The 12,997-nt window shown below is 42.8% G+C and overlaps 1 protein-coding gene across 1 annotated transcript; it reads right to left on the reverse strand.

Annotated features, from left to right (window-relative positions):
* Nucleotides 1-1,690: 1,690 nt before the first annotated feature.
* Nucleotides 1,691-11,176, reverse strand: atp2a1l (ATPase sarcoplasmic/endoplasmic reticulum Ca2+ transporting 1, like). The gene is given in 23 exon segments (XM_046068883.1): nucleotides 1,691-1,816; nucleotides 1,909-2,026; nucleotides 2,219-2,352; nucleotides 2,437-2,522; nucleotides 2,613-2,815; nucleotides 2,942-3,162; nucleotides 3,348-3,571; nucleotides 4,132-4,243; nucleotides 4,347-4,566; nucleotides 4,628-4,655; nucleotides 4,658-4,793; nucleotides 4,989-5,120; nucleotides 5,213-5,315; nucleotides 5,430-5,518; nucleotides 5,606-5,772; nucleotides 5,894-6,191; nucleotides 6,284-6,369; nucleotides 6,465-6,545; nucleotides 7,301-7,439; nucleotides 8,439-8,543; nucleotides 9,658-9,740; nucleotides 10,055-10,072; nucleotides 11,006-11,176. Coding segments are annotated over 23 exon segments (3,027 nt in total). The 5' UTR covers nucleotides 11,124-11,176.
* Between the last annotated feature and the right edge of the window lie 1,821 nt (nucleotides 11,177-12,997).

Raw genomic sequence — 12,997 nt, forward strand, 5'->3', positions numbered from 1 at the left:
AATGGAAACACAAATGAGCGAGCCTTTAAAGAAACAAATTAAAGAGGCCAACACAGACAAACATATCATTGCAAAGTCAATTTTTTGACACTTCCCAATCTAAAACTAATCTCACTACAAAAGCATGATGTAATCTAATGAAAGCAGCGAGCAAACTAAATCAGACTTCTTGAGTCTGGGACTGAAGAAGAAGAAGAAGAAGAAGAAGAAGAAGAAGAAGAAGAAGAAGAAGAAGAAGAAACCCTAAGATTGAAACTCAATTGGGATTGAATTTTCAGTACGTTTAACTTTTGGGGAGGCAGGTTGTTTTTCACAGGATGGAATTTGGCCCGGTGATAAAGATCTTTAAATGGGACAAACTGTAACCACCTTGCCCTTAAATGAAATGGCAAATTTAGCTTGACAGGGCCTGGATGATAATCAGTGTAATCACAGGAGGGAAAGTATCTTTTCAAGAACTTGTTGATTTTCCCAAGGAGGTTCTTGGACAAGAACAGCATAAAAAGTTGGTAACACTTAACTTGAACCCTTATACGCAGGGCGTAAACATATAATAAACTGTTCATAACACATAGTGTAGTTATTAGCAGATATAAGGACGCATTTTTATTAATGTACAATAATTACAACAATTATAACTTCTCCTATTAAGACATATATAATTAAAGCTGTGTTATATTAAATTGTCATGCATGATCTACATATTAAGAGAGGCTAACTACATCAACAAACACTTAAAACATTTTTATCTGCTTACAACTTCATTATAGTGTGTTATGAACCATTTATTATATGTACTTATACACTGCTTAGAAATGATAAACGGGAGGGGTAAAATAAAGTGTTGCCAAGGGGTTTTGTGGGGCATTGACAATATCAAGCCTTTTTATAAAAGTGGTACCAAAACAGGCGTTGATCACACCGCGGACAGAAAACAGATCAACAAACACGCTATGTTGAGGCCAACAGCAGCAACTCAGAGGTGATAAACATGACTTCTGAGCTTGTATGAAATCAGAAATAAGCTCAGAGGAGGACATCAGGGACAGACAGCAGCACTGAGAGATCTCCCTATTCCTTAGTGCCACTGTCCCAATTTGTGACAGAGATCAGACACATTTTTTCAGATTAAGTAGTAGGGAGAACCCAGAGTTGTACATCAACAGCAGCGTGATGATTTTTACAGTAGACACCACTGAAGACAGATTTGCACAAGAACAGAAACATATGAGACAAAACTAAGGAAACACAACCACGTACACACAAACTATAGATACAAAGTGATAGCCATTAGCAGATGTGCACATTGTGGAATACCTTGCTTTAGATACAGGCTAATGGTGGTGGGTTGACAGAATTTAGACTGAAAATCAACAAAAAGGGTGAGTTAGTGAGAGGAGGGAGGGGGGGGAGAAAGATCAGGCAGATAAAAACTGGCATTATAGAACTTATGACAGATTCATAGACAGAGGAAGAGATGATGTGAGGTAATGGAATGACAGTAGTACAGGATGAAGAAGGATTACCATTTGTTAAAATATTAATGAATAGTTAACAAAAAAGAGATGAAAGTATTAATCAATTTGAATTATATTAAAGCTTTTAAAAGAGATAAGATATTTTATTTTAGGTAATAAGACAGATCTTTATATTTTTAATATGTTAGAGTGAATGTGAAAAAAGTGCAGTGTTACTTACTCTCAACGTAGTTACGGGCGATGAACTTCAGAACCTCATCAATGGCGATGACAGGGAAGGAAAGCTTCAAGACTACAATCCACTGGTCAATGGTAAGGTGGTTCAACTTGAAGATCATCTGCGGGGCAAAAGAGTGGGAGTCAGAACTGCAGCAAAACCACAGCGACTACAACAAAAAGCGTCGAGAGGGAGCAGTGGTGGCTGACTTACGGGCATAGGGTCAACATAGATGATCAAGAAGTGCAGGGACATGGAGAGGGTCATTGCGGCAAGCAGCCAGAAGTTGCTCCATGGGGGCATGCGCACCAGAGACTGGTTCTCAGACAAGCTTTAAAAAAGATAAGAAAAAAGGAATTATGAGAATAAATATCTGTGTTACCTGAAGAAACCACTGGAGTCATCATCAAAAAAAGAACTAGAAGCCTGTTGCATTGCCATTTCAAAATGTATTTCTTTTTTTTTTGCTGACAAAGTGTTTTTCTGTACTAGCTGTAAAACCCAATTTCAACACAAGTATTACCTGTTGAGAGCGTTGCACATCTCAATGGTGACCAGCACAGACAGGGCCATGGTCATGGGAGTGCAAGCCTCAAAGATCTCGCAGTCAATGCCGGTGAAGTCTTCGTTGTCTTCATGGCACTGCATGAAGTGGGACTGTACAGAGGAGAGGTGAGGTTATGCAGTGTCTGCATGTAAGTGTTTGTGGAAGACAAACAGGAAAGAAAGACAGTTACTTACCAGCTGGAAGTAGGAGACACCGGGGCCGGTTGGATCATAGAGGAACCACCAGGCAGCACCACCAACAGTGGCGGCACCGACGTATCCTGTAAGGGAAAGATTACAGTGTCAGTGTAGGCAGGTGCTTTTCCTGTTTTCAAATAAAATCCAAACACCATGTCCAAAATCCTACTTACCACCAATAGCCATGTATCTGAAGAACAACCAGCCAGAAATCAGGGGCTCTTTGGGGGAACGTGGGGGCTTGCCCATGATGTCCAGATCAGGGGGATTGAACCCCAGAGCAGTGGCGGGCAGACCATCAGTGACAAGGTTGACCCACAGCAGCTGGACGGGGATCAGAGCCTCGGGCAGGCCCAGAGCAGCAGTCAGGAAGATACTGAGAGAGTGAAAAGGGAAATAATAGAACAAACGGAGGGCCGAGCTTAGCCAGAGACTGAGAGAAAAATGGCTGAAAGGTGGCATTCAGGTGTGGGAAAGAGTGTGTGTCACATAGGCCACTCACCAGACGACCTCACCAACATTGGAGGAGATGAGGTAGCGGATGAACTGCTTCATGTTGTTGTAGATAGCTCTGCCCTCCTCAACAGCAGCCACAATGGAAGAGAAGTTGTCGTCAGCCAGGACCATCTCAGAGGCAGACTTGGCAACGGCAGTGCCAGAGCCCATGGCGATGCCGATCTCGGCCTTCTTCAGGGCAGGGGCATCGTTCACACCATCACCAGTCTGGGGTGGGAGGAGAGGAAGCATAAGTTTAACTATTCTCAGAGCCACACACGTGTATACACAAATTAACATAGACATACTGCAAATACAAAATCACTAACACTACACTAACAGCCGGAAAACAAAAAGACAAGTACTATGTCTGTGTCAAGTTTAGTTTGCATCTTATGCTGCTGAGCTCTTACCATAGCAGTAATGTCATCAAAGCCCTGCAGGAACTCAACAATCTTGGACTTGTGGGATGGTTCCACACGGGCAAAGCAGCAAGCCCTGCGCACGGCCTCGGCCTGTTCATGGAGGGGCAGATCATCAAACTCACGTCCAGTGTAGGCCTTGCCAGTTACATCCTCATCCTCACTGAAGATGCCAATGCGACGGCAGATAGCAATAGCGGTTCCCTTGTTGTCACCTGAAATATGGAGATGGAGAAGAGGGTCAGTGAAAAGTTCGGTGGTGTAAAACACATGTTTTGCACCACAGGGGAGTGGATACATCATAAAACTGCAGGAGAAGATGTGTTTTTCATTGTGTGTATTGTAGATATAGATGATTACAGTGGATTTTTTACACAACAATAATGGTATCAGAACACAGGCATTTCTGTGGCATAAGATATACTAGGATCTATCTAGCTGGAGAAAATTTCCCAATAAAATGTCAACAGGCCTTTTTAAAAAAGAGGGAATATACAAGCTTCTTCTATATTATATTATTAAATACTTAATTAAATTTAATTTAATTTGATTAAATCAAAAACTTTATACAACTAAACTTTTGTTTACATTTAGATATCAGATTTCCCCCTTAATGGCCAACTCAAAATTATTGCCAAAAAATACAATGTATTTATTATGTAAAATACATAATCCATAGAACACATCATACATTAAAATGTATGATTATGTTCTACAAGAGAACACATTACAGCACGTTCCTGCACTGATGATTCATCCCACCCCTGATACTAACCAGTGATCATAATGACACGGATTCCAGCATCTCTGCACAGCTGAATTGAGCCAGTGACTTCCTTACGAGGGGGATCCAACATACCCACGCAGCCAACAAAGGTCAGGTCAGTCTGAGGAGAGAGGCGGGAATGGAGTCATTCAAAATTTTTTACATGTAGTCACAGTATCTCCATGCATTTCAATATCAAGTCCATGAGATTGTTTAGTTCTCACCTCATAATCGATAAACTTGGTTGAGTCCTCGAGGTTCATCTCGTCCATCTTCAGTGGGGTGTCACGAGTGGCCAGTGCCAGGCAACGCAGGGTGTCGCGGCCGGTACCCCAGTCCCTGATAACAGCCATGATCTTATCCTTGATGGCGTTGGTCAGGGGCACGCGGGTGGTGCCAACACGCACATATGCGCACCTGTCAATCACTCCCTCAGGGGCACCCTGTTGAGGTAACAGGAGGATTATTTTATGTTATGTTGAGTGCTGCACAGTCAAAGTTGCGGGTGTCTGACCAAAGGCTGCGAGAAGGAGAAAAGAAAGAAAGAAACTAGCCTTCACAAACATCTTGGCACCACCATCACCCTTCGCGGGAGTGCAGTACACGGACATGGACTTCCTGTCACGGGAGAACTCCAGAGTGACGTTCTTCTTCATGAGCTGTTTGATCACCTGTTGGAGGACACAGATAAAAAGGTTTTTTATTAGAAAGGCAGTCAACTTGCCATAGGATGGCCCTAATTAAACACTACTAAGTGAACTAAGACTGATTCAATAAACTAATAGCTTCACTGGTTCACAACTAGCTGTACAATAACAATAAAAATGTGATCCTCAACATGTAGCAAAAGGCAGGAGGAAACTTACTGAGCAGCAAGCGTTGGCTCTCTCAATCTTGGTCAGGCTCCTCACGTTGGTGTTGAACACGTTCATCTTCTCAACCAGGCAGGACAGGGCGGTCTCAGTAGCCTCACCAACCTTCTCATAGATCTTCTTGGTCTGGAGAAAAAGAGGGTGAGAGAGAGAGAGAGTTGGTAAAACTGTGGAAGACCACAAGGTTTCAGTGTAGCGAATAAACTGCGAGACTTTACCTCGTTGTAGTCCAGAGAGGAGTCGTTGCACAGGGCGCAGATGGTAGCCAGCTCAACAAGGCCGTCGTATGCGCTGCAGTTGGTCTTGGCACCTCCCTGGGAACTGAAGGACAAAGAGAATTACAAATTAATGAGAGACGGTTTATGTGTGCTTGTATGTATGTATGATAGTACAAGTATGGATGATATGGGATTTGAATGACGACAGCCAACTTACACCTCGCCCTCTGGGGTGTACTTGGAGCCGGAGATATCAAAAGCATCAAGATCAACATGGTCGCCATCGACACTCTTGACAATGAACATCTGTGGCAGAGGAAACAAAGAAGGTTTTAATTGTGTCTTAAGTAGGCTAGTTTTGTAGACAAACACAATTTTCTTTTTGATACCCACCTTGGTCACACACATCTGGTTGGTGGTGAGGGTGCCAGTCTTGTCGGAGCAGATGACAGAGGTGCAGCCCAGGGTCTCCACAGAGGGCAGGCTTCTGACAATGGCGTTCTTCTTGGCCATACGGCGGGTACCGAGGGCCAGGCAAGTGGTGATGACAGCGGGCAGACCTAAGGGACATTGTGAGTGTGTTCCCACACGTTGAGTGTGATGAACAAGCAGAGGAGGAACAGTCTTCTCATAGACTAACTCTGACTGTCACTCTCTGATTTCAATGGCGTGCTGCCTTACCCTCAGGGATGGCAGCCACAGCCAGAGCAACGGCGATCTTGAAGTAGTAGACGGCACCACGGAGCCATGAGCCACCGTGGACGGGGTCGTTAAAGTGGCCAATGTTGATGGCCCAGACAGCAATACAGATCAGGGTGATAACCTTGGACAGCTGCTCGCCAAACTCGTCCAGCTTTGCCTGCAGAGGAGTCTTCTCCTGCTCGGTAGCAGCCATCTGGTCACGGATCTTGCCAATCTCAGTGGCGACTCCGGTGGCCACAGCCACACCGATGGCCTTTCCAGCAGCGATGTTGGTGCCCTGCAGAAGAGAGAAGAAGAGAAAGGTAAGAAAACAGGTTTAACGGGATTAACAGAGAAGTGAAGAAACAATACTGATGTTATGGCACTTACAGAGAAAAGCATGTTCTTCTTGTCCTGGTTGACAGCCCTGGGGTCTGGAACAGCTTCAGTGTGCTTGATCACACTGACAGACTCACCTGAGAGAGAATACAGGAAATGACCTCAGAACTGCAAATAGAGTGAGGATGGAAAAACACGTATTGGCAGATTTTAAGGTTTCTTGAAATCTTACCAGTAAGGATGGACTGGTCCACACGCAGGGTGGTGGACTTGATGGAAACAATCCTGATGTCAGCGGGGACTTTGTCACCAACTGTGACACAAATCATAAAGTAGCCATCATTAAAATGTATTCTTGTTATTATTTACTGAATTGTCACAGAATGCAAAATATTTTTCTTCAATTTATATAAAACATCAAATAAATGTAGTTATGGTGACTGTATATATTAGTAGACTACTTTTTTTCGTCTCCATAACATTACTAAACTGTATTAGTCCTACGAAGAACAATTTATGTCAGCCATAATGAAATCCTTAACTGAAAAATATTTAAAAAACATTGTGTTAGAAGTTATTCCAAATTTAGGGCCCAGTGCTCAGAATAACTTTCTATACTTTGTCCATAATGAGACAGAACCTAAAACTGACACATGCATTGCCCAATGAGAATGAGCTACACATGGTGGGGGGTGGGGACAGCCAGCTAGAGAGGCAACAGGTGTACACTGATAAATGAACAGAAGTGAGCAATGGCAGGGAGGGGAGAAGAGGTGGAGCAGGTGCTAGTGGGGGTATTTATACTCATGATTTTACTTGTCTTCCATCAGCATATTTTCATAGCAGTGCTACTCCATCCTGCCTCACACACATTGCCTTAAAAAGACACGGGGCTTTGCCATCAGCCTTTACCAGACACATATCCTGAATTTGTGTCAGTCTTTCCCTCAACAGAAACTTAAGTCTCTCACTGGATGTTTCTTTGTATCTTTTCAAAGTTACATTTCCACCTTTAAAAAATAATTAGCAATCAAGAGCCAGCCAATGAACGATGTTGACATTTCTTACCGGACACCTCCACAATGTCTCCAGGGACAATTTCTCTGGCCTTGATCATCTGCACACTCTTTCTGTCAGAACGGTAAACTTTGCCCATCTCAGGCTCGTACTCCTTGAGAGCCTCGATGGCATCTTCAGCGTTACGCTCCTGTGGCACACACAGACAAGAAGCCACAAACAGTCATTAAAAAAGTCCAAATGAGAAAAGGGGGTCAGCAAAAATAAAAACAGCGATGCACATTCACAAAGTTTGTGCCAGACATGATGGACAAATAAATGTACTGTACACTCTAATAATTATCTATAAACTGATGTCAACATGCCTGTTTATCCTTGCTCAAATGTAAACTATACTCATGTTGACCTTGGCATGGCACTGGGAATGTCCTCTAGCAGGCTCTGAGTCATTACACACTGATACACAACCTACTGATGACATATGAGTAGGTCAAATCCATGATCTGGCTTGCGCTGTTGCTTCTGAAGTTACCATATATTGTTATAACAAAGTCTTCTTGGTTTTTTCCCCTCCCAAATAAATACAAACTGTTGTGTGGAAAGTGGACCATGGATCTATCTACATCATCATTTAACTGAGGGATTTATATATGGGGAATATTTGTGATAACATTTAATTTGGGGCGGACAACATAAATCTTCTAATAGCAGGTTGCCGAGATCAGATCTGTTTTCACTGAGAAAAACAGGAATGAAGCAGCTGATTTACACACGTCGGGGAGATGGTAACAACAATGTTCCCATGGTGACTTATGCCTGACAGCAGTGCCAATTACTTAATGGCGTGCATGTAGAAGAGCTAGACTTGCATAACGTGAATAATCCAGCCGGCTTGCAGTCAAAACATACCATAGGGTGTGCAAATTATGGCTAAAATAGTAACTAATTTAATTTATCTTCTTGACTGGAATTGAATAATATTGTTTATTTAAGATTTACTCTATGTTGTAACAGCAACTTTAGTGCACACACTAACTATTTTGAGCTTCAAAGATGTAAAAGTGATAATGTTACAGTTGCACAACTACGTCTGGGTGGAACACATGGCAGTAACTGGAACCTGAGTACTTTCTGTCATCTTTGCAGTGGATATATCTTATTGCTCAACGTGCTGGGCCTCACCACTAACCTGCCACACTCCAACAATAGCGTTGGCGATGAGGATAAGAAGGATGACGAGCGGTTCCACAAAGGCGGTGATGGTCTCCTCACCTTCCTCGAACCAGGCCAGCACCTGAGGTCAGAGGGGTAAAGAGCAAATCAGTGTTAGTGTGAGCACAGAAGTGGAGGCAACAGTGACAGTGGGCGATACTGTTCCTGAGAAACAGCATGCATATATGTCTGAACCTCTGTATTTAAAGTACTTGAATAATACTTGCATTGTGCCTGAATGAAAAGATTCTTCATATGTATACTGACTAATAAGAGGGCCATGGATTGTGGAGGCTGCCACGGTCATTTAAAATGTTGTATGCATTGTTTCACATAGCTTTTAGTATATAATAACAAACAATGTGATATAATGTACAATTGATTTTAAAAGCTCAGTTATACAGGCCATGTTCATGACCTTGTGATTACATCATTTATATTAATTTGATCCCATAACTCCTTATTCCCTCTGACTTTAACCCAGTTTCTGTGGAGACCCTTCATTCCTTCCTTCAGGCTTGACCTTTCCCGAAGGATTCAGTTTCTCTCCTCAGCTTGGGGCCTTCTTAAAATAAACCCCTACCCTTCAGCCCCCCTATACTTTCCTGACCCCCGTCTCTCACTGGCTCCTCAATATTCGCCTTCTAAGGCCATCATGACAGCTGCCCGAAGGGGTGAAAGCTGGGCAAAGGAATTAATACACCTCCGACAAGCCCTTGCAATCTGTCTCTCTGCTCTCAAGTTGTCGTCCTTAAAAAATACACGGAGGGGTGGAGGGACTTGTGGGTGGGTGAAGTTATCTTGACAAAGTGACCAGAGAGAAATGCTCACAGGATGAGTTGCTGTGATGGGTTTTAAAGTTAAATACAATTAATTACCTGTTTCAAGATGGCAATCAAGAATGGAAGAGGGGCCAGAGACCATTGTGGCAAAAAGTAAATGTGAGAAAGGTTTGTGGTTGATTGCCAGGATGTAATCTGAAGAGTTTATTCTTGTAATGAGATTTGTAAAAGTGTGCACCTGTTCTGTCTTAGAAAAAAAAGTCGAGTGTCTCATCCCTCCGTGTCTCGTGGAATTTGTTGCTACTATTATGTCCGCTGCAAATCCTACCACTTAAAAATGATTATGACAGAGTTCACCACAATTTTAAATTACTCACATGATTAAAATGTTTTTACAAACACTTGTTTACTTACAAAAGAGATGCAGGCAGCCAGCAGCAGGATCCTGACAAGCAAGTCCTCAAACTGCTCAATGATCAGCTCCCAGATGCTCTTACCTGAGCGAGACAAAGAGATAGAGACAAAGAAAAAAATGTCATCACAAAATATAAATCTAACTACCGAAATGTGTAAAGTCAAATTGCATTTCAGTGTAAAGGGAAGTGTTTACAGTCGATAGTGTAGATTTGTGATCTTTGCTGCTAAAGATGATGGTGAAAAATAGCCAGGAGAATGGCATTTGCATGTGGGCATCACACAATCAAAATACTGCCTGTATGTATTTACTGTTTAGAGTTTAGATAATTAATGGTGGTCTTCCCATCTGGGTCAAATCAGGTAGCTGGATGTTCTTGGGTGGATAAACACTTACCCTCCTCAGCGGGCAGCTCTGGAGTCAGACACAAAGGTGAAGGAGGACAACAAGTATGGAGACAGAAAGACAGGGAAAAAGGATGGTTAGTTCAAATGATCCATGGAGTAGAAAAGAAAAATGGCATTCATCGAGATTTGTTTTCAACAAACGAAGACAAGTTATACTTCTTGGTGTGGTATAATTGTGACCTATCTTCCACCACTTAAAAAAAACCCTGTGTGTCTTACACTTGGTGACTTTAAGGCCTGACGTTAAAAAAACAAACAAATGTTTTCACTTATTTGATACTGAATCAGTTTCCTTTGACTTCTAACATTTAGTGACTGTTCATTATTATGTTTAACAGCAGCTGGCGCCAGAAACATCACTGTGTGCTGCTTTTGAACTTTAATACCATATTACAGAGCGTTTGCTACCTATATTGCCATTCCACTGGTTATTGATTAGCAATCATATTACAAATCATTAAGCTATAAGCCATCTGATGACCTCCCCTTTTTACCCGGTCTAAAATTATCCACCTCTCCTGTTAGCGCCCGCCCCATATTTCACCCAGGAAGCTTCTTGAGCCATCACCTGTCTCTCTCGCTCTCCAGCCATCTTCTTTGGCTATCTTTAAATAGCTCTTCAAAGCCCTCAAAGTCTGCTTCTCAATGTCTCTGCATTTCTACCAGCTGTTGCAACTCCTCTCTGAAAAAGCATCCCATGCAAAAAAAAAAACCTCGACCCAGCTCCACTCAACAAAGTATCTCTGAAAACTCTGCTGGTGGCGACTTGGGAAAACAGTCACTGTACTTTGTTTGGAGTATTTTGAATGTAAATACTCCGATTTCTCTTTAAATGTGATGTGAGACGTTTCTCTATGTGGCCGAGTTACCAAACACTGACTATGTTTGTCTTTCTTCTTTGAGTAGGCCTCCCACCCCATCCCATGATGCCCGCACTCACCATTGAAGCCATACTTGTCCAGGTTCTTCTTGAACTGGTCAGGAGTGAGACCGGTAGTCTCATTCACTCCGAAGTAAGCCAGGCATTCTGCCGGGCCCTTTGTGTGTGCGTTCTCCATCCTTTCTGGATAGACAAGGGATGTCCTGTCTAACCGTACCTATCCGCGCCCTTTTACTTCTTGTTGTTCTCTGCAGTTTTTACCCTTGGTCCACCACCCTCACCTAGAAGTGTGGCACTCTCCAATTCAGGAGTGCTGGTCTGACAGAAAGAGCGAATAAGCACATACATGCTCAGGGTTTTATATCACCAACGGGCTCGGGATTGGTGGATACCCCACCGACACACGCCTCCAAATTCCAGCATTGGAGTACATTGGGGGTGGTAAGGGGGGTCGGTGGTGCGGGCGGGGGCTTGAGGTGGCGCAATGGGGAGGTGAGATGGTGGACAGGAACTGGGGACAAGGCTTGGATTTGGAAAGGAGGCAATGCAGGAGAGTGGTGTTGCAGGGGCAGGAGGGGGTGAAGGGGGGGTCGCACCGTGGATGAAAATGAGATCTGTTTTTGGAACATGCATGGTCAGTGGAATAAGAAGAAGGGAGAAGGTGAAAGAGTGAGGCAGGAGATCATCGGAGTGGGGAGGGGGGTTGAGTGACGGCTCAACTGGTTTCTGCTGAAGAAGGTGGCCAGAGAGAGAGGAGTGTGAACTACACACAGAGAGAGACAGACGAAGGGAGATGGTAGATGAATAATCTTGTACAAGAGTTAGCTGGCATTTTTACAAAAAGACTGTGAGCTGGCACACTGACACACAAAGTTCTCAGCTCAAACCAGAAACGAGAACATTCTGCTGTCAACAACATGTGCATACTTATCTAAAGTTCTGCTGAGCCAATAGTCAGTCATAATAACACCTGACCTGATAATTAACCTACTTAAGACATGGCAGTGATAGAAGAAAGCGAGCGTGTAGTAGAGAAATGATCGCTTGGAAGGCAGGAATGCCAAGAGGACAGCCAGTATGTCATACTATCACACTGCAGAGGAAATGCCCCGGCTGCAGATACAGGAGGATCAGGTTTTATTTCTCTTTTTTTATGAGGAAGAGAACGCAGTGGGGAGATATGGTGCGGGCTTAAGTAGATGCACCACCACAAGTTGCTATTCAGAGAGACACAATGGCCTCTTGTGGTGGATTCAGAGAACTGAATTTGATATTGACAAGTAAAACTACATATAATTTAACAGAGAAAATAAAATGTTTCCTTTTTATATACTTGGGTTCATTAGCTTGACTTTCATTTTTATTCATAAATCTGTTCGGTAACTAAGGACTTGATCGTTTATCATTTGTTCTCTTGTTTCTGACAACAGTACATCTGTAAAAACTCAGATGTTAGTTGGAAAATTCAGTATAAAACATAATGCTGAGCACATACTGTACTGATTTACTGTTTGTTTTAACAGCCGTAAACTGGTGGTGCCGAGTCCTCTGTAGAGAGGAATTCAAGATGCCGTTGCTAATCAATACACTGACAGGTGTTCCTATAAGAACAGCAGTGGTCACTGCTCACCGCGTTTGACAGCTACTGGACACATTTTTGCTGCAATCTATTTATTGCTGCGTTACGCTGCTTTGCTGAGTCACAGTTCTGTCACAGTCAGAATCATCAAGTTGTCTTCTGAGTGAAATAGGCTTTACTCTAATAATACACTTATTGGTACTTACTGTATGACAGGTAACATTCTGCAAAGTTTTTCATCAAACTGCTCCAAAAAAATGTAACTGCTTTCAGGGTACGCCATCTGGATCATCCGTAGTGTTTTACTGTGTGTTGGTGACTGTGTCATCTTTCATTTCAGTGCCACAGATGTGTTCGGCACAGAGCCTACTGAAATACAATGAGATGATCGATATATGGGTTATACATGTAGCGTATGTAATATAGTATGTAATTACTACAACAAATAAAAATAAAACATGCTGGTGATGTTG

Source organism: Micropterus dolomieu, linkage group LG14, assembly GCF_021292245.1.
Source record: "Micropterus dolomieu isolate WLL.071019.BEF.003 ecotype Adirondacks linkage group LG14, ASM2129224v1, whole genome shotgun sequence".
Classification (NCBI taxonomy): domain Eukaryota; kingdom Metazoa; phylum Chordata; class Actinopteri; order Centrarchiformes; family Centrarchidae; genus Micropterus; species Micropterus dolomieu.